Here is a 25,405-nt window from a genome sequence, read left to right on the forward strand (position 1 = left end):
GCAAGTATTCTTGGAGCGCCTGCATCTTTAATGCCAGGCATCAGAGATGAACACTGGTTCCTCCTTCTAGGTGCTCAGAAATTGTGCAGGTGTCAGTGTGGATGCGGCCAGATGGGAGGGAGGGAGCTGTGAGCGTCCCAGGCGCCACGTTTCCTGCTTCCCTCTGTGGCAGCCCCTGGAGCCTTTAGGAGGAAATGGGCAGGTGGAGGAGGCAATTTAGCAATAGCCCTGGGCTTCTGGACCTGGGCAGGGATGTTGGTCACCTCTTCTTCCCAGAGGAGTCCCTGTGATGCTCCCAAACAGGATTTAACAAATCAAAGAGACCTGCCCTTGTCACGAATACCAATGCCGGTCACATCCTGTGCAGAGCACGGCCATGCAACTACCATGCCATCAAGTAGGTACTGTTGTCACAAGTGGGACAATCAGGATTCAGACTCAGGCCTTCTGATTGCAGAGTTTGGCCCATTCCTTCCCTGCTGTATGCTAAGCCTCTGCAAAGTGTTAAGCTCTTCTGAGTGGAAGACCTTTGGGCTGTTTCCTTCTGGGTGGTTTTGGAACAGGACTTATATCCTGCAACTTGGAACTTGGTGGCAGGCAGGGTTGCTTGCTGCACAGCCTCACTCATGTGTACCTGTAGTTTAGGGACACCTCCTGTGTGCCGGGTGCAGCCTCGGCAGAGCACAGGAATCACTCCACCCCCGTGGCTGGAAAACCTTGTGACTGTAGGTTGTTATTTTGTGCAGCCACAGGAAGTGTGACTGCATTCATGGATGATCCTGGGGGTAATTTTGCTGACTGTTCCTGGCCTTGTGTCTAGGTGCTCTGCTTTCCAAGGAGAAAGAGAACTGGTTTGCTCTGACCAATGGGACCCTGGTGTGGGAGTGCAGGCTGACGCCTGGCTCTGTTGTGTGGCCCAAGCAGCCCAGAACACAAGCAGAGAAGCCAGCCACAAACCCTGACGTTTTTTACAGCTGAGTTGGCCTCCCTCTTGCCTTTGTGTCTCTTGCTGTCCGCCTCTATTAAGATGAAAGGGTTTTTAGATATTTGCAGGCATAGAACATGTGTATGTGAGTGAGTGTGTGTGTGTGAGGCCCAGAGGGCTTCCCTTCCTCCCCACCCCTCTCCCCAGCACAGCTGTGGCCCAGGCTTTGTGTCAGGTACTGCCCAAGCTTCAGGGGACCACAGTGGGAGAGCCTAGGATTGCACTGTTTGGGGACTAGCAACCCTCTAAGCCAGGATGTGAGTAAGACGTAGGGGGTGGGCAGTGGGGTTTGGAGGGCCAGTGGGGAAACTGGCCTTTTGCTGTGGCTGTGGAAAAGCGCTGGGGGCCGTCCTCCCTGTGCCTGAGAGGCCAGGTTGACTTTCTGACCTGGTCTCTTGTTCCCATCTAAGGGTCACAAGGAAGGTGGTGCCAGCAGTCTGTTTAATTCCTTCCATCCCCTGCTCATCTGTGAGAGGGGAAGCGGGTGGCCAAGGGAGCGCTTTGTCTCCACTTTGTTTCCCTTTGTATTTACTCCCTGGTTCCTACTCCACCCCCTCCAGTCTCTCCCCATGAAGCCCCTTTTTGCTGTTGTCTGGAGCCTGCTTTCCTCCAGCCCTCCCCTCCCCACAGTGAAAGTGTGGCTGTTCTTGGCATTCGCTACTCTGTGTGGAGGCAGGGGTCAGAGAACACAGTGGTGGGGCAAGAATGGGGACAAGTTTGGGGAGTTCTAGTACCCCTGCCCTGAGATGGATGTTAATGTTCCTTACTTGCCAGTGCTCTGAGGGTGAGATGGAGCTTGGGGATGCTGGAAATTGGGAGAAATACTAGCTCAAGCCAAGCCAACATCAGACTGCATGTGAGGGCGGCTTCGCTGTGGGAAATGGTTAGGCTGCATTTGTATCGTTAACATGCTCCCGTGATTTCATGTCTAGAAACCCAAGGTGGGAATCTCTCGAGGTCACGAGAGGCCCCCTGGTGCATACTTGCTGCAGGAAACACATCGTTCGTGGGGCCTCACTGCAATGAGCGGGCAGCCCTGCTTTTGGTCTCCATCAGACGCTTTGGGGATGTCCTGACAGACAAGCCCACCCTGGCCCTGGAGGAGCTCACCGCCCAGGAAGGCAGTGGGGTGAGAGCAGACCCAGGCAGCCTACTATGATGAAGCGGCAGCACGGGTGCCCGGGGGCCGGTGGGTCTGGAAGGGCTTCGAGACGTGCGTGTGGCTCCTCGGCTCTCTGCCTACTGGTGGGACCTCGAGCTTCTGCTCGGCCTCAATGCCTTGGGCTGTTGTGCAGGTGCGGCAGCTAAGGATGGGGAGGTGGGTAAGCCTTTGTAGGGTGCCTGCTGTGTCTGGACACACATCTGCACAAGGCCCCAGATGCTGCGCTCAGAGGGGCTTAGTAAATATGCCATCTCCCTCCCTTTGTTCTTCTGTCCCTTTCAAGAAAGAAGCATTTGTCTCAGGAGTTGGGGGTTGGGGAAGGGTCGGGAAGGCTCTTGTGCTCCCTGTGAGGACCCCTGGGTGTAGGGTGTTGGCTTCAGAGATGTGAGGTGTGAGTTGGCGGGGGAGTATATGAGGGGTTCAGGGAACACTCGATAATCTGAAGTGGCCAGGCAGGTGGGAAGGAAACTGAGGAGTCCCCTGTGGCTTGCTGGGGCCAGGCCTTGAACATCAGGCTTATGGCTCTGACCAATGTCCCTTAGGAACAGAAACCCACTAAAATGCGGAAGGGAGACCTCCAGGGCCGAGGAGCCTACCTCCGGTGGCCGGGAATTATGAGTGCCCAGAGGAGCTGATTCCAAAGGCCCACGCCACTGCCAGTAGGATGGGGAGCCCGGTCAGTATGGAACCCCCAGGCTGCAGAGACTGCCAATGCCAGGCAGAAACGGGACAGTCAGTGGGGAAGCTGGGTGAGGACAGGAGGTTGCATCTCACTCTCAGACTGCATTAGTGTGCCAGGGCTGCCAGAACACAACGGAAATGTCTCCCCGCAAAGTTCTGGAGGTCAGAAGCCTGAATTCAAGGTACCCACAGGGCCATACTCGCTCCTAAGGTTCTACGGGGGAGTACTTCTTTTCCTTGTCCAGCTTCCCAGGACTCCAGCCATCCCCGGGCTGTGGTAGTATCGCTCCAGCCTCTGCTTGCGGCTTCTTTCGCCTTCTCCTCTTTGCCATTTTTTCCTTTTCTGTCTCTCTATAAGGATACTTACTTGGATTAAGGCCCCACTGGGTAATGCCAGCTGAGCTCATCTCAAGGTCCTTAATTTAATTACATCTGTAAAGATGCTTCCTTCCAAAGAAGGTCACATTCACAGGGCCTGGGTATTAGCACATGGACTTAGACTTACCCGTGCAGTGATGGTTGGATTTGAGGTGCCCAGGGAGAATAATGAGAGAAAAGGGGATGTAGGCCTGGACTCAGGGCTTTCAGGGGAGCCCTTCCTTGTCTCTGTGAGCTCAGGCCTCCTTGTCGTCCCTTAGCCTCTGCAACACCAGGCCTCAGTATGTCTGTCTCTCTGTCCCAAGACACTGATTTCCCTCGACGCCCTGCAGCTTAGGGCCTCTGCAGTGGGGAAGTCAGGCACCATGGACAGAAGGACGCTGTGTCCCTCCTGGGATACTGATGGCTTCCCTGCCTTCTCCAACCCTTGCTTGTCAAGGGACTTGCGTGAACTGCTGAGGGAGGAGCTGGGACAGGAAGGATGTAGGCTCTCCCACCCCTGCTGGTAGAGTCCTGGCCTCTGTCCTTCCTGCATCTGGGCTGACCAGCACGTGACCCCACTCCAGAGGACAGGGTTGGCATTCTGGTGACATTTTGGAAACTCCGTCTTCCAAGAGTGAGCCTGGGGAAATTTAATGCCTTCAGGGGTGTGACCGGATGTGCTCTGTGAATCTGGCAGGTGTGGCCATGTGACAGCAGAGCTGCAGGACCTCACCTTAGTGTGGAGGCCACTCCTCTCACAGTGTGCACTTTCCCACAGGATCCACCTCGGTCGGGCGTGGGGCAGGGGTCTCCTCTCTGCACGCTCTCTCTCTGCCTTCCTCCCACCCTCACCAGGGCCCAGTCTTGAACCCTGGGTCCTGCTGAGCCCAGGTCTCTGCTCCGTCAGTCTGGGGTCTCCCCAGGGTTAGAGAGGGGCAGTGGGGTCTGGTTCCCCAATCCCTGGGACCTTAGACGGTAATACCGAGTACTCCCTGGTGCTGTAATACCCATTAGACTACAAGGTCTCTTAGTCCGCAGAGAGGCCACAGGGAGGGCTTTCATGTAGCCCCTAGCACAGGCCTGGCACACAGGCCTCATAATACTGGCAATGATCATTCTGAGGGCGGCTACTGGGACCAACTGGGAGACACTGGAGCACAGTCAGGACTGGGTCTGGGGAGAAGGGTTAGGCCAGAGTGGGGGTGTTTCAGAGGTGGATGCAACGGGAATAGCAAGTAGCGGTATCACTGAGGGGGACCAGTGAGGAGGGTCCAGGGTCAAGGGCAGCCTTGAGGAATGCTTGGAGGGGTGGGGAGCCACAGGGACTGGAGAGCAGACATGGGGAGGGCACCGTAGACCGGGCCTGCAGGCTGTATGTGGCACACTGACATATTTTATTTTGGCTCACATGATTTGTAAAGAATTTTTACAATAGCAGTGACATTGTAAAATTGGGGGATTTTGATAATCTAGATTTCTGGCTTCTCATAGAAAAAAAGATGATGCTATTCTTGGTGCTCAGAACATGTGATGTGGTGGCTCTGCCCCTTTGATAAAGCATGTGTGACCCAGCTGACCCCATCCCTACCATTTGGACCTCCAGCACCTGCAGCCTTGCCCGTTTTCTGCAGGGGTGCTCCCCTCCCTGGCATTTGGCGTTACAACCCCTGCCCCTTGGAGACGTGACTTGAACGGAGGTATGGGACGGAGCCCAGTACAGGTTCTTCCCAGTGGGTGCGGTTTGGAAGGTGACTGGGCAGGGGGAGGGGCGGCTGCAGAGATGATAAGGGAGGAGGGGCTGGGGGCCCGGAACCACACCTCCTACCCATTTTCTCAATTTGTTGTTGTTCCTCTTCCTTCCTCTTTCCTCTCTTCCTTTTTTGCCTGCCCCTCCCTCTCCTACCCAGACCTGAGGCCTGCCATAGTCCCCCTGACCCCTCCCTGTCCCTGTTTGGGGTGCAGATAAGGAGACCTCAGCCAGAGACGCCCAGTGGTAGCACTATGGCCTTGCCCTTGCTGGGGCGTGGGCCGGCTCTGCAGGGCCCTTCTCCATCCCAGAAGGGCGGGAGCCAATCATGTCGAGTGGTAATGTGTTCAGAGCTGCCCTTACTGAACCATCTGAGCTGAGTCTGCCTGTCCCTGGCCCTGAGTTAGGTGAAGAGGAAGGCGTTTGTGGAGACATCACTCCCACAGCTGGCCATCTCCTCCCAAGTGGGTGCTAAGTCAACTCCTGCTGACTTAAGGGCTCCTGCAGCATGCCAGCCCCAAGTCTGGTGCCCTGGAGGGGGCAGGAAGATGTTCAGCCTCTGTAGCTCCCTGGAACCGGAACTGCGAAGGCAGGGACTGGTGGGTGACCTGACACAGTAAAGAGCAGGAAGGTGGCCTGGGCTGCAGGAGTGCAGACAAGGGGCGGGCTCCCCAGAGGAGGGGCCTTGGAGCCGGATCTGAATGACGATGGGCGGGAAAGCTGGTCCGACTCCAGGGTGGGCCACAGTCTCTACTACCGAGAAGCGTGGAATCGGGGATGAGGCAAGATAGGCCAGACCATGGGAGAAGGGCCGCACCGGGGCTTCAGACAGACTGTTCATGGGGCCCAAACTCCAACACCAAGATTCAGGGTCAGACTCGTACTCTGCATTCTTATACGTCCTGCTTCTCCAAGGCTAGAAAGCTTGGAGTACTGCAGACCTGAATGGTTTTGGTGGACACTCCGGGCAGTGGTGCCTGGGAGGTGCCACCAGGCAGGAAGAGTTGGTAGGGCTCACTCATCCCCTGGCAGAGCTGAGGGAGGAGAACCCACTCACTGCAGACAGGGAGTTTGAGAAGCCACCCAGTGGACTTCCTTATCAGTCTCCTTACAAAGCAGGGAGGGATATTGCAAATACCGAACTGATGTTCTGAAAATTAAATGGCAAAACACACACAGAGAACTTAGCTTCGTAAATGTAAACGCCACTACTGATGAAAATGGCTTACCTTCCCCTACTCCTCTTCCGTCTGGGTGGGAGTCCCTGAGGGGGTCCACAGGTCATGTCCAGCCCTCCAGGATCGCTTCCACCCACTCTCCCAGTCAAGCGTGTCTTCTCTTTAGGCCTGTTTCCTCATCTGTAAAAAACGGGGCTTAGATCAGTACAGCACTAAATCTGGCTTTCTTAAATGTCTGGTTTTATTTCCCCAAACAACTATACCGCGTTAGCTGGGACTGTGAAACCCTAGCTCCAGGCCAGGTGCACAGTCGGGCTTCAGCCCAAACTTATCAACAGTTTGGTCTCCCTTGGCCCCTTCTTTCTCAGAGGGCCCAGAACCTAAGCAGTGGGAAAGGGACACAGCAACCCTATGGGGCCAGAACTACAAGTGCCACCGTCCCACCTCCTTTTTCCCATTTCATAAGGAAACACATCAGCTGCTCCTTTTAACTCTGAAGATGACGCCAGGGCCCGGGCTGCTTTTTGCTGTTGTAATGAGCAGAGCTAATGGCATCCGACAGGCTGGGCATGGGACAAACCTTCAGCAAGCTTCAGAATCTGGGCTGCAGCGACACTGTGGGAAACCCACCTCCTCCTCCCTGGAAGCCTGCCTGGCTTGAGCAGGGGTGGGTCGCATACTTCAGTGTGCATTAGAACCACCTGGTGGGCTCATTAAACACACAGGTGTTGGGCCGCAGTCCTGGAGTTTCTGATGATCAGGTCTGAGATTGCATGTGAAAATTTGCATGTCTAGCAAGTTCCCAAGATGCTGGTACTGTTGAGTTGGGGACAACATTTGAGAACTGCTTTCCCAGGGTGCCTACAGGGCTGCTGAGAAATGGGTCCTGGATGCCCCTGCTGCAGAAGCCACCGAGCCAGCCCTGGGTGGGGGCAGGTGGATGATAGAGCTGAAGGGGGGTTGATGAACACTTTGTGAGGCTGGACACAGGCTCGCAGTGCTCCTGGTTTGCGGTGGGAATTCTGTCTGGAAGGAGGTAGACATAGAACCAAGGGCTTGCACACCCAGATCTCCCCATCAGGTGGGCACAGGGACAGTCTATAGATGAGGGGTCCCCAAAGAACAGAAAAGAAACTCTTCCTCTGCATTTTCATGGCCTGTTGCCTCCCCACAGGGGCTATGGTGTTTTTCCTCCTGAGAATCAGCTGCACTCATCTCTGGGCCCTGCAGCACCAGCACAGTGGAAAGAACCTGGGCTTGGCAGGTGGAAGCAGACACAACAGAATGACTCTCAGGCCAGATGTGCCTTTTCTAGTTGTGTGACTGGAAAATTACTTGGTCTTTTGGGAATCTGTGAAACTGGGATAACTAACACCCACCGCTGAGGTTACAGGGTCACATACCCAGCACATCCTCGTGAAGGCTTGATAAACAGAAGTGTGCTGCTGTTAGACAACTCTCAGTGACGTTCACTGAATAAGGCTCTGGTGGCAGTGTCGTGGGGCTCTGGGGTCCCCAAGGATGACAGACCCCAAGGACAGGAGATTTAGATTTTTGCTCCGGGACCTGGGACTTCTGGCCAGGCACAGAGTAAGGGTCTGAACAGCCATTGGTCTGGGCTGACCACCTGCATCCCTCTGCCCAGGGCAAACAGAGGATACCCTCTTACCCAGCGTCTACTGACGCAAGACCCTGGCCCTTTGCCAGGCTAAGTTTAGCTGTGGCCTGCATGGACCCCCTCATGCTCTGTGGGCAGGGCAGGGGTAGAGAGTAACTAAGCAGATTTCCTGTGGGCTTCCTGGCAAGCAGACAGACAAAAGCCCTGGGAGTGACCCAGGTTTATTTTCAAAGCCAAACCCACTGGACGTCTCAGATCACATGTGTGGAGCAGCCTTGTTAGAGATGAGAGCTTGGACCAAGGCAGAGGTAGACGTCCTTCCAGCTGGGGAAGAGGGTGTGCATGCGTGTCCACGGTTTTGTGGGAGGCTCCCAGGGACCTGCCCTGTCCCTGTGGTCTCCGCAAGTCAAACCACACGGATTCTGTTCCCTCATTCTTCTGCGCTCCCTGGCCCCCAGGACAGTGTCCATGTGACTTAGTCTGGGGAGGGGAAATGGGAGGATTCAAACTCAGCACCATCTGGTAAGCAGTGAGCAGCCACCCATTCTGCATATGCTAAGGTGCCATGAGCAAGCCAGCCAGCGAGTGCAAAGTTAAAAGGAGCAAAATGGCAGCTGGGATCCCACCTGATCCCGGGGAGGGAGCCGATGATTTGAAAGTTGAGGATGGAGTCAGAGGGAACTGAACCTCCAGGAGTATCCAGGGCTCTGAAGGCTTCCCCAGCTGTGGGCGGGTAGGGTTGGTGGAGTGACGTGTCAAGGGGCAGCACCCTGGGAGGGGCACCGTGTGCTTTCAGAAGCACTTCTGAGCATGTGCTCCTCCGTGCCCCAAGGACGTGGGCAGAGCTAGCATGCTTGGAGCGTGAGAAAACAGAGACCCATGTGGGCTGAAGGTGAGTGAGCTGGTTTTGTAGGGTGCCTGCTGGGATGCGCTCTGAGCTCAGCACCTGACAGGGGTTACTCCCTAAGCCAGCCTTCCTGTGAAGGAGGGCCTGCTGTTAGCTCCCTCTCACAGGTAAAGCGCTGGAGCCCTGGGGAAGCTAAGTGACTCACCCACAGCCTAGGCCTCTTGCACTATGTGGCCTCGTTTCCCTCAGGCCCCCATCGTCTTGTCTGTAACCCTACTATTGTCAGTGTTTCTGGAGCTTCCTGCGTCTTTCCAGAGTACTTCATAGGGCCACCTCTGTGGCGGTCACCAACCCCTGAAGGCAACATCATCTGCATACTCCCATCCCATGACAGCTATCCTTTTATGAGAAAGTATACCCAAGGGGCAAGCATTTTGCTAAGGACTTTATATGCATTACCTCATTCAAGCTTTACCATAGCAGGTGTTTTATTCCCATTTTACAGATGATAAGACTGAGGTGCTGGGTAGTGGAGTGGTTTCTCCAAGGTCACATATCTCATAGGTATATGTGCTAGGTTCCAACCCAGTTTCTCTCCCCTCCAGAGTCCTCTTAGCCCCTTGCACACACAGTCGATTGCTGCATGTGGTTTGGAGTCTGAAGTCTTGAGCCTTGCCTGCCCCAGAACAAGGAGGCCTTTACAGCCCTTCATCCACCAGCACAGGTGGCCCTAGGGAGGCTGTCAGAGAGGAGAGGGACTCCCCAGGCATAGGGATTGGCAATGGCACCTGACCCCGGTTGGTGTCATCCTACCTGGAATTAACATGGCAACTGACCTCCTGGCTGGGAGTTCCCAAGAGCTATTATGTGACTTGTCAGGACCTGCTGTGCCTGAAGGTGGCTGCATTTGGCATGGGGGCTCCAAAAGGTCTCAAAATCCACAAGTTATCTCCAGACTGGCTGCTGACTGGTATTCTAGAATGAGTGTGCCACACCTGTGTCTTAATGTTCTGGTCCACGCTGATGAGCCGGCCTTGGCGGCTTTGCCGCGGACCACCCTGGCAAAACTTTCCATTGATGTTTCACTAATGTAGAAGCCAGGGCTGACCTGTTTCTGCAATTATCTAGCAAGCTGCTCCTTGTTTCGGGGAAGAAAAGCTGGCTGGTTGCCCCCTGCATGTTTTCCTCACCCCCTCCCTTTCCAGTCTGGCTTCCTCCACTTTCTCCTGTCCTCTGTTTCCTCCTCAAGTGGAAGCACAAAAGTGCCTCAGAGTTCACCTCTGAGGCCTGGATATTTCTGAATTCTGCTGTTGCTGGACCTCCCTCCCACCCAGCCCTCTTGGCTCCTCCTGACGCATGCAGCTGTGTACAGTGTGGACCCGCTTCTCGGCAGTAGGCTCTATCCAAGTGTGGCACTCAGGTCGTCTGCATCCTGGCGTTGCCAGGTAGAATCTACAGAGGTCCCTACCTGGTGGCAAATACCTGCTCCTTGGTGCCATTAGGGTAAAAATCAGAACAGGTGGTTATTAGGGTGCAAATTCAAGGTCAGGGAATGGGGCTCGGTAAAAACACAGTAGCTCCTAACAGCATGTGTTGGCATGTGTCAGTGGGGCAGTGGGAGGAACTCTCCTGTGTACTTTATTGTCCAGCCAGGGTCTCATGTGGCCATTTGCTCTCTTAGCTGCGGTCCCAGACAGGACAGAACAAGTGTGGAAAAAGCCAATTGTTGTTTCCCACAGTACCTGCCAGGGAGAGGAGAGGGTATAATGTCAGGCTTACACTACAGGATGGTGCCTCTGAGACTTTAATGTATTAAAGATGATATTAAAATGCAGATTCTGGTTCAGTAGGCCTGGAGTGGGGCTGAGATTCTGCATTTCCAGCAAATTCCCAGGAGATATTGCAGGTGTGCAGTCTGAACAGCAAGGATTATAAGGGGTTAGCCCTTCCCCAGAAGTCACCTGAGACCTAAAAATCCTTTTATCCTGGAGGAATGGAGTGTCTCCTTCCACAATTAAATCAGATTTAAAGTTCAGATGACACATGAGAGGGAAACCAATGACTTGGTCACCCTGGTTGTCTCCAATATTGGCCTGGATGAAGACCCAGGAGGTCAGTGTCTGAATTTGGGATACAGACTTCCAGATCAGAAGGACAGGTTTACAGTGGGGGAAGATCAGTTCACAAAACTGCTTCCACAAAGTTGTTATTCATTGAATACATGCTGTCCCCCGTTCAGTGTGCTGTGTATGCAGTTTGTGTGGATATCCATCCATTAGTGTGGTGACCCTGTGGGTACTGTGGCTTTCCTCTGGTGCAGTAAAGAAACGGTCTCAGAGAGGTGAGTTAATATGCCCAAGGTCACACAGCTAGTCAATGACAGGGCTGACTTTGGAATCCAGTCCTCCTGTTCTTCTCCACTAGGCCTTGAAGAAAATGTGTTCACCACAAGGCATTCACTAGGAGAAGAAGGGAATGGCTTATTTAGGACTGTTTTTGGTTTCAAATGATGGAAAAATAACTCAAACTGACTTAAACAAAAAGGAGAATTTACTGATTTGTATGACTAAAGAGTTCAGAGGTGATGGCTTCAGACATAGCTGGATCCAGGGGTTGGGAGACTGCTTTCCTCTATGTTGGCATCTTTCTCAGGCAGACCCCTACTTTGAGGCAGCTACAGAGCCACCACCAGCTGTTCCCTGTTCCCTCGGAAACCCTAGACCACAGTCATATGTTCGTCCCTGGAGGTGGGGCAAGGTTATCCCCACCCAAGCCATAAGGACTGGGAGTAGAAAAAGGCTGATTCCCAGGCAAAATGGGTACTGCTACCAGAAAGAGGAATGTCTGGGCATACAGAACAGAGATCCACCACAGTGGCTGTTCAGCCAGGATCGGTGGTGCAGAACTTCGGGCTCTTGTTCCCAGGACTAGACTGAAGCAGGAGAGGAGATAGTGGGTTGGGTGGGAGCAGAGCTCTAAGACACTCACCTGCTCGGTGAGGTGGAGGTCGGTGTGCAGGTCTAGGGAAGACTTGGCATTGTTGGGAGCTTGGTGTGACTGTCTGTCTCTCTCTCTCCCCGTAGGAAAGCCCCAGCATGGCACTGGAGCTCTTCCGGGTGTGTCTGGTGGTGGTGACAGCCATCGTCAACCACCCTCTGCTGTTCCCTCGGGAGAACACCACCGTGCCCGAGAATGAGGAGGAGATCATCCGCAAGATGCAGGCGTACCAGGAGGAGCTGCAGCTGCAGCAGCTACGCCTGGAGGAGGAGGTGGCGCGGCTGGCGGACGAGAAGGAGGCCCTGGAGCAGGTGGCGGAGGAAGGCCAGCAGCAGAATGAGAACCGCATCACCTGGGACCTGTGGAGCACCCTCTGCATGATCCTCTTCCTAGTGATCGAGTTATGGTGGCAAGCCCACCAGGACGGGCGCTCACCAGACTGCCTGGGTGGCAACGAGGACGAGCTGCCTGGCCTGGAGGGTGCACCCCTCCGGGGCCTCACCCTGCCCAACAAGGCCATGCTCGACCACTTTCAGGAGTGTTGCATATGGGGAGCCACAGCCGAAGCGGCTCGTACCCGTGAGTTTGTGGAAGGCTTCGTGGATGACTTACTGGAAGCTCTGAGAAGCCTCTGTAACCGGGACACAGACATGGAGGTGGAGGATTTCATTGGCGTGGACAGCATGTATGAGAACTGGCAGGTGGACAGGCCGCTGCTGTGCAAACTCTTTGTGCCCTTCACGCCCCCAGAGCCCTACCACTTCCATCCAGAGCTCTGGTGCTCCAACCACTCCGTGCCCTTGGATCGCCAGGGTTATGGCCAGATTAAGGTGGTCCAGGCTGAGGATATGCTGGGCTGTATCTGTGGCAAGACCAAACTTGGTGAGGACATGCTGTGTCTCCTCCACGGCAAAAACAACTCGGTGCAGCTTGGCTGTGAGGCAGAAGACCCACTGTGTGCCCGAGATTCCCCATATCTGGACTCAGTGCAGGTCATGAGGTGGTTCCAGACAGCCCTCACCAGAGCCTGGCACCGCATTGCCCGCAAATACGAGTTCGACCTGGCCTTTAACCAGCTGGACACCCCAGGGTCCCTCAAGATCAGGTTCCGCTCAGGCAAGTTCATGCCCTTCAACGTGATTCCTGTGATCCACTGTGATGACTCGGACCTGTACTTTGTCTCCCAACTTCCCAGGGAGCCCTCTGGGGGGACCCCAGCGTCCAGTACTGACTGGCTCTTGTCCTTCGCTGTCTACGAGCGACACTTCCTTAGGATGATGTCAAAGAGGCTGCCTGAGGGTGCCTGCCACCTCACCTGCTTGCAGATCACCTCCTTTCTGCTCTCCAAGCAGAGCCGCCTGACCGGCCCCAGCGGACTTGGTGGCTACCACGTGAAGACAGCCCTGTTGCACCTCCTGCTCTCCCGGCAGGCTGCTGACTGGAAGGCTGGGCAGCTGGATGTGCGTCTGCATGAGCTGCTCTGCTTCCTGGAGAAGAGCCTGCTCAAGAAGAAGCTCCATCACTTCTTTATTGGCAACCGAAAGGTGCCCGACACCGTGGGACTGCCCAAGGCCATTCGCAGGGCGCAGCCTCTCAACCTCTTCGGGCCGTTTGTCCTGCAGCGAAGTCTCTACCGCAAGACGGTGGACTCGTTCTATGAGCTGCTCAAGAATGCACCAGCACTCATTAGTGCGTATTCCCTACATATCCCCTCAGACCATGCAAACCTGCCCCAAAAAGCTGCTGTCTAATAGCGCATCCAGGACCCAGGACGCACGTCCACACCTCGGGGGCATCAGCAGGCCCCGTCCTGGAAGAATGGCAGGCTTTGCTGGGAGCATCGGCTCCCAGAGAAGCCAGGCCCTATGGTACAGGGGAAACAGAATTCCAAGCTAGAAGCTGGATTACTTTCATGCCATGGGAGTCTGCTATTGAGGCTTTGTCTGGGTTTGGAGACCAATCCTTACAGCTTGCTTTTGGATCCCCAAGAATGGCCAGGATGATGACAGAACACTGGACACTGAATTAGAGACTATCTACAAATAGTATAAAAAATAGTAACCACAGTGGGACCCCTATTGTGTGGACTATGAATGAAGGCTGGAAATCCCCACATGTGTCCCTATTAGTGCTTTGGTTGCAGATGCCTAGGGCCAAGCGTTATTGGAAATCAGGGTGTGTGGTCTTAACATGGATCCGTCTGCATTCCTGTAGATCCTCTATGATATTCAAGTAAAGGCTGACCTGGGATGTAAAAAGAATCATACCCAAATGGATGTTTTCATGTCTCTAATTCAGGAGAACCCAGTGGTGGTGCAGGTGCTAAAGGCAGAAGCTGAGAGACACAGGGTGACTGGGGCAAAGGACAGAGCTTGGTACCCAGGGTGCTGAGTTATAGCTCACAGTCTGGCCTCTGATGCCCAGATCAGACAAAGTGCAGAGCTGAGCGGTGAGAGAAGCCGCAGCCCAGAGTTTTCCTCAGGATCCTAATCCTAGAGCAGGACATGCCTGGAAACAAGAGCCACTGTGGAAACCTGGCTCCATCTGTAGGCCCCTAGCTGTTCACTCCAGTGGGGCTCCCTCACCACACAGAACCCCCCTTTTTGGATGAGCCTTGCCAGCCACATAGATGACCAGGACCCATAGAGCCCAAAAGAGGGCCGGCTGACTGGGAACACATAGGGCAGCCCTCGGGGCCCAGCCCGCGGGCCTTGGCCTCGTCTCCAGCCTGGGTCAGCGGGGTTGGGAAGCCACTCCCTCCACTGGTGGCATCACTGGCCCATGGGGAGTTCCTCTCTCGGTGTTACCTCAGTAACCCTTGTGAGGGCCAAGGAGGAAGCAAGAATGAGGGCACCTGCACCAGCACTACGTTCTCCTGCCAGAGTTCAAGCTGGCCGTGCCTCCTAGACGCCATGCTCACTTACAGGGGGTGTCAGGCTCACCGGGGCCTGAAGAAGGATCCTACTCCAGAGGTGCTCTCGCCTGCCTCGGAGTGTTCTAGAAAACGGACAGTCTGCCTGACAGTGCTAACTCACAGCGGGAGGCTGGGCTCTGCTGGCATGGAAGCCTGTAGGAAGCCTTGCATGTGAGCTGGAGTCAGACTGAGCTCCAGAGAATGAACCTGCCCACATGGTCTCCCACTGAAGCCCCAAGCCCCCCATTCTGTCAGGATCACTTCCAGAAGTGGGGTGAATTGCCTTATTTATTATCGCCTGTGCCTTCCCATCCTCCTCATCCCATTCATCTTCAACTTTCCAACGAGGCAAGTTGTGCTTGGAGGAGGCCCCGCAGCCAAGAGCCAGCGTCTAGAAGCCAAGACCAAGCCTATGTCTTCATTCGCTTCCCCTTTGCTTCTAGGAGAAAGTGAGCTGAAAAATTATCTTCTGGCCTCTTGTTTACTCAGAGAGGACAACTCAGTGGGGAAATTGGAGTCTTTTGAATCAGAAAGCATTGGGGATCTTGGTGTTTCATGCTGCCTTATTTATATTAAAGGATGAATTAAATTCTTCCAAGGAGTAGAAACTAGTCGCAGTGTTTGTTTTTTAACTTCAAGGAGATGGTGTTCTGATAGCTAAGAATCTAAAAGTTCAAACAGAACAAAGCAGTTAATTTACCTACCTGCTGACATATTTATAAGTGCTAAATACAAATACTGAATTAAGCCCAAAGAGGGAGCTAAGGCTTTCAGTCTCCTTCTGATTTGTTAATGCATGTTTCTTCCCTTTTCCTGAGGTCTCCTCCACCTTTTTGGGGGGTCCTCCTCCATGCCACACTCAGCCCCTCTCTCCTTTCCATACTGCAGCAAAGTTGTGGCTCACTGGATCAGAGAATCTGGAAGAGACTGCAGCCCCTCGCTCTTAGTCTAGAAGAGCTTCCTCCACGTGCTAAGCTTTCCATGGAGGAGCTCAGTCCCTGCAGGGGGGATGTCCTGCTTCAGGCCAGCGCTGCCCATCACGGGGAGGATGGAGGCCACATGAGGAAGCCCACCTGTTGCAATTTTGATCCCCCTTCTCTGGGATCCACTTCCTCTGGAATAAAGGGGATACCACAGTCTCCACATGCTCCCTCTTTTGCCTGAGTTCTCAACTGATTCAAACTAAAGCAGGAAAGAGCAACGCTATTTAATGGGCTCCCTCAAATTCCAAAACTGTGTATCATATTTTACTTTTTTATTTGAGCTCTTTGAACTTCACACTTGAAGACCACTCAACGTTATCAACTTTTTCCATTAGAACAAATTTCTCATTCCCAAACAGGACAAATCAACACCAATAGAAGGACTGTAAATAAAACAGATACGTTTCTGTACAGCAAAAGACACCATCAACAGAACAAAAACGCATCCTACAGTATGGGAGAATATATTTGTAAATGACATATCTGACAAGGGGTTTACATCCAAAATATATAAAGAACTTACACACCCTGAACACCCAAAAAGCAAATAACCCGATTAACAAATGGGTAGAGGATATGAAGAGACAGTTCTCCAAAGGAGAAATTCAGATGGCCAACAGGCACATGAGAAGATGCTCCACATCACTAATCATCATGGAAATGCAAATTTAAACCACAATGAGATATCACCTTATACCAGTTAGAATGGCCAGCATCGAAAAGACTAAGAACAACAAATGCTTGCAAGGATGTGGAAAAAGGGGATCCCTCCTACACTACTGGTGGGAATGTAAACTAGTTCAACCATTGTGGAAAGCAATAGGGAGGTTCCTTAAAACACTAAAAATAGAAATACCATTTGATCCAGGAATTCCACTCCTTGGAATTTACCCAAAGAAAACAACTTAGCAGATTCAAAAAGATATATGCACTCCTATATTCATCGCAGCACTTTTTACAATAGCCAAGATACGGAAGCAACCTAAGTGTCCATCAGTAGATGAATGGATTAAGAAGAGGTGGTACATATACAAAATGGAGTACTATTCAGCTATAAGAAAGAAACAAATCCTACCATTTGCAACAACATGGATGGAGCTGGAGGACATTATGCTCAGTGAAATAAGCCTGGCAGAGAAAAACAAGTGCCAAATGATTTTCTTCATTTGTAGAGTATAACAATGAAGCAAAACTGAAGGAACAAACTAGCAGCAGACTCAGAGACTCCAAGAATGAACTAGTGGTTACCAAAGGGGAGGGGTGTAGGAGGGCAGATGGGGAGGGAGGGAGAAAGGGATTTAGGGGTATTATGTTTAGTACACATGGTGTGGGGGATCATGGGGAGAACAGTGTAGCACAGAGAAGGCACATAGTGGATCTGTGGCATCTTGCTGTACTGATGGACAGTGACTGCATTAGGGTATAGGTGGGGTCTTTTTCATGTGAAACCTTCATAAGAGTGTATATCAATCATACCTTAATAAAAAATTTTTAAAAATAAAAAAATGAAAAATAAATAAAAGGAAAACAGATACATTTACAGATAGCCAAAGACTGAAAATTTTAAAAGAAAAACTGCTTAGCAGAAGTTATGGTTGGGCCAGACCTTCCCAAAGAGAAAAGTATGGTGCCAATTACTTAGTTAAATCAAGCAAAGGACTCTCTTTATCCCATATAGCTCATAATCAACTAAGGACTCCCCTATAGCTATAGATCTAGATTCCCACATGACTGGCTGAGATTAGAGCAGCACAATCCCTTTATCTAGGTTTCTATGTTCCTATCTTTATCACTCAGGCTTGACCAGCTTGTGCACTGTATCATGCAGTGTAGGATTGCAGTTAAGAAGGTGAGCTCTGGAGCCCGCAGACCCGGCCCCATGCTGGGCTCCATTCAACATGGAACCCAGGGCAACTTACCCGCTTCCTCCACCAACCCTCAATTTTCTCATCTGTGAAGTGGTGGCAGTGTTAGTGCCAACCTCAGAGGTTATGGTGAGGAGTGGCATAGCCACGCATGAATGAATGTGAGCTCTCATGAGGAGAAGGCATGGAGATCCGAGAAAGCAAGTCTGCAGAAGCAAATCCATCCCTGACAGAAAGATCAATGGTGTCCCCCACCCACCACCCTTCTCTGAGGAAAAGAAAGCAAACCTTGTTGTCCTAAGGTCTAAGACTTCATTATACCCCAGTATGGCATAGGTGAACCCCCCCGACTAGTGTCCTGGACTTCTGAAAAAATGACTATGGCATCACTTTGTTTGAAGAAACTAATAGGATGGTACTAAAACAGCAGAATCTGGCTAACGAAAATTCAAACCAAAGGCTATTTTAAGTCATGTATAAATAAAATCTTACCTACAAGGGTAAAGGAATGAATTGTTCAGTTTTTATGGATTCCAGAAAGCCCCAAACCTTCTTGATGTTCAGGAATATATAGTAATTACTCAAACTTTTATCACTGGCTTTGAAATATATACTTCCAGCTTATGATTGGCATTCACGGCACAAATCAGAACCGTATCTAATCAACGGATCAACTCTGGAACATCTATATAACTCTTCTGCTTTACAGAGCAGAGGTCCTCTTGGGAATCAAAACAAGTCATATATGGGCATTTAAGGGAACCCAGGATGGGTCCTTAGGGAAAGTGATGAGGTATTTTGAAAATAAACAGCTGCTTAGTAATTTATGTTTAGTATCTGTTTTTAAAGCTTTTCATTTACTCAGTGTAGGAGAATGTCTTTAAGTTTATGTGATGTTTATGGGTATGAGCAACTTTTATATAAGTACTCATAAAGTAATTCAAGCCCTAACAGGGTCTACTTGGTACAATAAAGTCAAGAGTAGCATATGGATGAAATGGATGAAGCATCACTTATCTTCTGCCAGCCTCTCCCCACTTTCAAGATACATGTTCACATTCCCATGGACTTTCTTAAATCCAAGTATGACATCAAAATTCCTTAAAGTTCTTGATACAGCAGATTAGAGCCCTGCCTCAGACAGACATTTCTCTACCAGATTTCTCACGGGTCAAGTCTAAAACTCCAATAAGAAAGCTGTCTTCCTATAAACCAGCACAAAGCACTGGGGTGTTTACAGACACATCCCAGGGATGTACGAGGACTTCCTAGTTAGACCTCCTTAGACGCTTATCGAAGTCTTCAGGGCCCTCAGTAGGAGAGCTCCCTGCGATGCAGACCTGATACCTTTCAGACCTGTGAACTGACTCAACCCCTTAGAATCCTAGGCCATCAGTACTGGGAGGGCGGCTGGAACTCATCTAGCATGACTGCCCTCCCATTTGCTATTGATTTACACCATGATCACTACACAAAAGGATTACAAGTGCAGTGTAAAAAAGAAAGTGTACAATAAAATATTAAATATGAAAAATAATAAAGTGCTAAGATTAGGGAAAACAGAAGAACAGAAGGTCAAAACCAGGAAGAAAAATAACATCAAGATATCAAGCCAAGGGTCCTGCAGAATTCCTTAAATACAGCTTTGAATTTGACTTGAGCTTCCTGGCAGCTGAAATGGAGAGGAAAACATGCTGGGTACCTGGTCCCTGTCTCTCTCATGGAAGCACAAGAGACTCACTTTATGGAGCAGGGCACTCAGTCCCAGGGACGTAAAGGGGCTCTGGTTGTGCCAGAGCTAAGACAAAAACACCATTCTCCTAATTACCAGAGTAGTGTCAGCCCTTGCATCACTCAACTTCAAATACATACGCATGAGGACTTCAATCACGGAAGTCTCTTCTGAATTCTTTGCTTGTTCTTTAAATTTAAGTATCAGACAAAAGCTTACAATTCGCAAACTCTGAACCCTTCTGCTGCTCTACAGCCAAGGGTTGGTCCAGCTCTGAGCTTCCCCGTGAGAACTCTGTCTGCTTTTCTCCCTTTCTCTCAATCAGGGGCTCTGCCAGAGCACCTAACAGGGAGGTGAGACACAATAATGGTAAAAGGGCTTAGCAAATTCTCTGCTTCCTCTTTTATTCCATTGATAGGAAGGCCTTCAGGCAATTTCACTAAAGTAGTTCTCCATGTTCTCAGACTAGGGCCTTTGCTTACAGCCTATTAGCTACTTGAAAGATTTTAGGACAGTCAGAAGTAAAATAAATCGACAGTCATAATTTCCAAAGTCTTGTCTTTACCAAGTGCTTTATCATCAAAATGGAATAGGAAGCTGCTGTTATACCTCCACCCACTTAGTGGTTAATACCCAGCATCATTTTTAAACTCAATTTTGAGTTCTTTCTGTCACCCACTGGCCACATGTAATGATGGCCATTCTTAATGTCAAATAGCTGCTCGCACAGTGGAATCCCCCACTTTCAGGACCATCGTCCTTGGTATCAACAAGCAAGGCAAAACAGCATAGAGAGGAGGCCCCCGACGTCCCCCACAAGGCCACACACCGCAGGGGAGGGGAATGAGGCTCTAGCTTCTAGCCCTGAGGTTTCCTAGAAGTATTAACACAGCTTGCATTCAGGCTTAAGCATTGATATTGTGGGAAAAGCTATTCGATGTCCTGGACTATTAGAAAAATCTATCTTTAAAATGTTCTGTTCTCCAGTTCACTGAAAAATGACTACAGAACCCTTGCTTTTGTCGATGTGATAAGGGATAAGGAGTTAGCATGCAAAAGAAGAGGGAGGGACTATCTGGCACGAGGAGGAGACACTATTTCTATCCCCTGGACGTGAAAAGCCTGGGTGAAGGGCCCCTTCATCCTCTGGGAGGATCTCTTGGGCTCCCCCTGGGGGCGGAAAGCAGATGCACGCTAGAGCATCAGCAGAAGGAAGAAGTGCACGGGGCTCCCCCTTGTGGCCAGCTGTGGTGAGGCTCACCGGCCGCGGCTCCCCTAGGAGGCTCTTTGGAGTTCATAAAAGATAAAGGGAGGTTCTCAAGTTTTCAAATTTCGGGTCCCTGCTACACCGATCCATAGCTGAGGCTTGAGGTAGCGACGGTGAACCGATTTCCTATAAAACAAATCAAGGATATATAACAAACCATACAAATCCATTTCTTCTCTAGTAAGAAGCCTTAGAAGTAGGGTCTGCGGCACAAGACCTCTCCTGCTGCTCAGCAATCAAAACCCAGAATTCCCTATGAATATTCAAATGCAACTTGTCAGTATTTGAGGATTACAGGACCATCCTGAAAACTCCATGATGAAATCCGTTTAATGGCCATAATTCTCATGTCAAAATGTGCCTATAGGACAGTAGGGGGAAAGCTAGGAGGGCAACGCTTGGTAAGGTAAATATCTTCAAAGTGATTGGTGAGTGAGTATTTATCAGATCTCCCAAGGGGGAGAGGACTTGCCACACATAAAAGCTGTGGAAGAAATCACAACAGGAACACTTTATAGGGCAGTATTTTTAAATGTTATATTTCTATATGTACAAAAAAGATACACAGATACACCAAACTTAAAAGTAAAAACAGAAGAGAACCCAAAAAATGTGCTTTAAAAAACAGGCAAATAGGGGACCACTGGAAGATGGTGGCATGAGTAGTTCAGAGGAAATCTCCTCCCCAAAACATATATATTTATGAAAATACAATAAATACAACTATTCCTAAAGGAGACACCAGTGGATGCAGTACAACAACCAGGATACATCTACATCTGTGAGAACTCAACATCACACGAAGGGGGTAAGATACAGCCATGGCTGGGCGGGACCCGAACGCTCCTCCACCCCAAAATCCGGCAGGAAGAAAGGAGTCGGAACGGGGAGGAAGTGAAAGCCCAGGACTGCTAAACAACCAGCTCTAGAAATCTGCACCTGGAGCGCAGACACAAGGTACACGGGGGGCTGGATACTAGAGAAACAGAAAAGCAAAACCTGCGGGCAGGTCCCCGCAACTGGTGCCCCTGAGACAAAAGAAAGGTGAGTGCTTTCTGCAAGTCTTAAAGAGACAGGGAACCCACTGCTGGACGAAGTCATCCCGGCACACTTAGCTAGCAGCTGGGAATCCCGGGGAACCTTAGATGCCCTAAACCCCGGGGAGGCAGCGCAGCTCTGAAGTCCCTCATGGCACTAAGCAGACAGCCATTCTTTCTTCCAACCGGCACGGACCCCAACACACTGGCCCAGTCGCGGTACAGTGGCAGCACGTGTCGGGGGCGACGGTTCCTGAAGGGACCAGAAGCAGATCGCCTGCGCCAACGGCGCCAGAGGGGAGCAGGAGGGGATTGTGTGAGCCCGCAGTGGCGGCGAAGGAACAGCCTGAGCGCAGCTCGAGCGCACTGGTGCCAGTGGAGCCAGAGGAGCATGGTAGAGGCCCACATGGGAGACAGCCACGCGCACCTGCAGCAGAGCCAGAGGGAGCAGGCGCGCTCCCAGCAGCCGACCAGAATCCCAGCCAAACGCACAACCGCCCGGGCCAGACCCAAAGGCCGCTGCTGGCGAAGATGGCGGCGTGAGTAGTACAGTGGGAATCTCCTCTCAAAACCATACATATTTTTGAAAATACAACAAATACAACTATCCCTAAAAGAGATACCAGAAGACACAGGACAACAGCCAGACTACATCCACACCTGTGAGAACCCACCACCTGGTGGAAGGGGTAAGATACAAGCAGCACTCTGGCAGGAACCGAGGCCCCTCACCCCAGCTCCCAGCTGGAGGAGAGGAGTCGGAGCGGGGAGGGAGAGGGAGCCCAGGACTACTAAACAGCCAGCCCAAGCCATCCGCACCAGAGCGCAGACACTCAGCGCACGCGTGGGGTGCCAGAAACTAGGGAAGCAGGACAGTAAGACCTGTGAGCGGGTCCCGCAGCCAGCACTCCTGGGACAAAGAAAAGCGAGTGCTTTTTGAAACTCTTACAGAGGCAGGGACCTCACAGCTGGACAGAAGCATGCCGGGTCATAGTCCAGCAGCTGGAAATTCCAGGGAACTCCGGGTACACTAACCCCCTGGGCAATAGCTGAGACCCCTCACAGAGGTAAACAGCCAAACAGCCCCCATCCATTACCCCTCTGGGGCTCCGCCATAGCAGAGTAGCGGCCTGAGGCTGTCCACGCCCACAGCAAGGGAGCTTCATCCATACTGGCCAGGCAAGATACAGAGACCCAGTCTAAACATAACTGCCGAACACAAGCCACTAGGAGTCACAGTGCTCCCAGTAAACAAAGGCCAGGAGCATTTGGAAAAAGTCTAGGCTCTCCCAGGTGACAGATGCTTCAATAGCATACCATTGCACCTATCAAGGTGAAAAGGCAAAGAAATTTGACCCAGGCAAGACTAATCCAGACAGCTTCAACATCTTCTATATCTTCCCCTGAGAAGGAACCTGGAGAGATAAATTTAACCAGTCTTCCTGAAAAAGAATTCAAAACAAAAGTCATAACCATGCTGATGGACTTGTAGAGAAATATGCAAGGACAAAGGAGAGAGAATACAGAAAAAAAACAATCTCTGGAAGGACTTCAAAGCAGAATGGACGAGATGCAAGAGACCATTAATGGACTAGAAAACAGAGAACAGGAACGCAGAGAAGCTGATGCAGAGAGAGACAAAATGATCTCCAGGAATGAAAGAATTTTTAGAGAACCATGTGACCAATCGAAAAGGAACAATATCCACATTATAGGGGTACCAGAAGAAGAAGAGAGAGAAAAAGGGATAGAAAGTGTATTTGAAGAAATAATTGCTGAAAACTTCCCCCAACTAGGGGAGGAAATGGCCTCTCAGACCACACAGGTACACAGAACTCCCATGACAAGGGATCGAAGGAGGGCAACACCAAGACACATAATAATTAAAATAGCAAAGATCAAAGACAAGGACAGAGTATAAAAGACAGCCAAAGAGAGAAAAAAGGTCACCTACAAAGGAAAACCCATCAGGCTATCATCAGACTTCTCAACGGAAACCTTACAGGCCAGAAGAGAATGGCATGATATATTTAATGCATTGAAACAGAAGGGCATTGAACCAAGAATACTGTATCCAGCACGATTATCATTTAAATATGAAGGAGGGATTAAACAATTCCCAGACAAGCAAAAGTTGAGGGAATTTGCCTCCCACAAACCACCTCTACAGGGCATCTTACAGGGACTACTCTAGATGGGAGCACTCCGAAAAAGACCACAGAACAAAACACCCAACATATGAAGAAGGGAGGAGGAGGAATAAGAAGGGAGAGACATAAAGAATCATCAGACCGTGTTCATAATAGCTCAATAAGCAAGTTAAGTTAGACATTAAGATAGTAAATAATCCAACCTTGAACCTTTGGAAACCACAAACTTAAAGCATGCAATGGAAATAAGTATATGCCTTTCAATAATCACCCTAAATGTAAATGGACTGAATGCACCAATCAAAAGACACGGAGTAATAGAATGCATAAAAAAGCAAGACACATCCATATGCTGCTTACAAGAGACTCACCTCAAACCCAAAGACATGCACAGACTTAAAGTCAAGGAATGGAAAAGATATTTCATGCAAACAACAGAGAGAAAAAAGCAGGTGTTACAATACTAGTACCAGACAAAATAGACTTCAAAATAAAGAAGGTAACAAAAGATAAAGAAGGACATTACACAATGATAAAGGGCTCAGTCCAACAAGAGGACATAACCATTATAAATATATATGCACCCAATACAGAAGCACCAACATATGTGAAACAAATACTAACAGAATTAAAGGAGGAAATAGAATGCAATGCATTCATTTTGGGAGACTTCAACACACCACTCACTCCAAAGGACAGATCCACCAGAATGAAAATAAGTAAGGACACAGAGGCACAGAGACACTGAACAACACACTAGAACATCCAAAAGCAACAGGATACACATTCTTCTCAAGTGCACATGGAACATTCTCCAGAATAGACCACATACTAGGCCACAAAAAGAGCCTCAGTAAATTCAAAAAGACTGAAATCCTACCAACCAACTTTTCAGACCACAAAGGCATAAAACTAGAAATAAAACGTACAAAGAAAGCAAAAAGGCTCACAAACACATGCAGGCTTAACAACATGCTCCTAAATTATCAGTGGATCAATGACCAAATTAAAATGGAGATCCAACAATACATGGAAACAAATGACAACAATAACACAAAGCCCCAACTACTGTGGGACACAGCAAAAGCAGTCTTAAGAGGAAAGTATATAGCAATCCAGGCATATTTAAAGAAGGAAGAACAATCCCAAATGAATGGTCTAATGTCACAATTAACAAAATTGGAAAAAGAAGAACAAATGAGGCCTAAGATCAGCAGACGGAGGGACATAATAAAGATCAGAGAAGAAATAAATAAAACTGAGAAGAATAAAACAATAGCAAAAATCAATGAAACAAAGAGCTGGTTCTTTGAGAATATAAACAGAATAGATAAGCCTTTAGCCAGACTTATTAAGAGGAAAAGAGAGTCAACACACATCAACAGAATCAGAAACGAGAACGGAAAAATCACGACAGAACCCACAGAAATACAAAGAATTATTAGAGACTACTATGAAAACCTATATGCTAAGAAGCTGGGAAACCTAGGAGAAATGGACAACTTCCTAGAAAAATACAACCTTCCAAGACTGACACAGAAAGAAACAGAAAATCTAAACAGACCAAATACCAGCAACGAAATTGAAGCGGTAATCAAAAAACTACCCAAGAACAAAACCCCGGGCCAGATGGATTTACCTCGGAATTTTATCAGACATACAGGGAAGACATAATACCCATTCTCCTTAAAGTTTTCCAAAAAACAGAAGAGGAGGGAATACTCCCAAACTCATTCGATGAAGCCAACATCACCCTAATACCAAAACCAGGCAAAGACCCCACCGAAAAATAAAACTACAGACCAATATCCCTGATGAACGTAGATGCAAGAATACTCAACAAAATATTAGCAAACTGAATTCAAAAATATATCAAAAGGAT

At 50.1% G+C, this 25,405-nt stretch overlaps 1 protein-coding gene across 1 annotated transcript; it reads left to right on the forward strand.

Moving 5' to 3' along the window:
* The first annotated feature begins 11,664 nt into the window (after positions 1–11,664).
* Positions 11,665–13,778, forward strand: LOC130684633 (inositol 1,4,5-trisphosphate receptor-interacting protein-like). The gene has a single exon (XM_057506288.1). The coding sequence runs from the start codon at positions 11,674–11,676 to the stop codon at positions 13,324–13,326; it is 1,653 nt and encodes a 550-aa protein (XP_057362271.1). The 5' UTR covers positions 11,665–11,673; the 3' UTR covers positions 13,327–13,778.
* Positions 13,779–25,405: the final 11,627 nt, after the last annotated feature.

Source organism: Manis pentadactyla, chromosome 8, assembly GCF_030020395.1.
Source record: "Manis pentadactyla isolate mManPen7 chromosome 8, mManPen7.hap1, whole genome shotgun sequence".
NCBI lineage: Eukaryota > Metazoa > Chordata > Mammalia > Pholidota > Manidae > Manis > Manis pentadactyla.

Excerpts from the sequence above, each read along its gene's own strand:
- LOC130684633 (XM_057506288.1), top strand. The coding sequence starts at position 11,674 with ATGGCACTGGAGCTCTTCCGGGTGTGTCTGGTGGTGGTGACAGCCATC.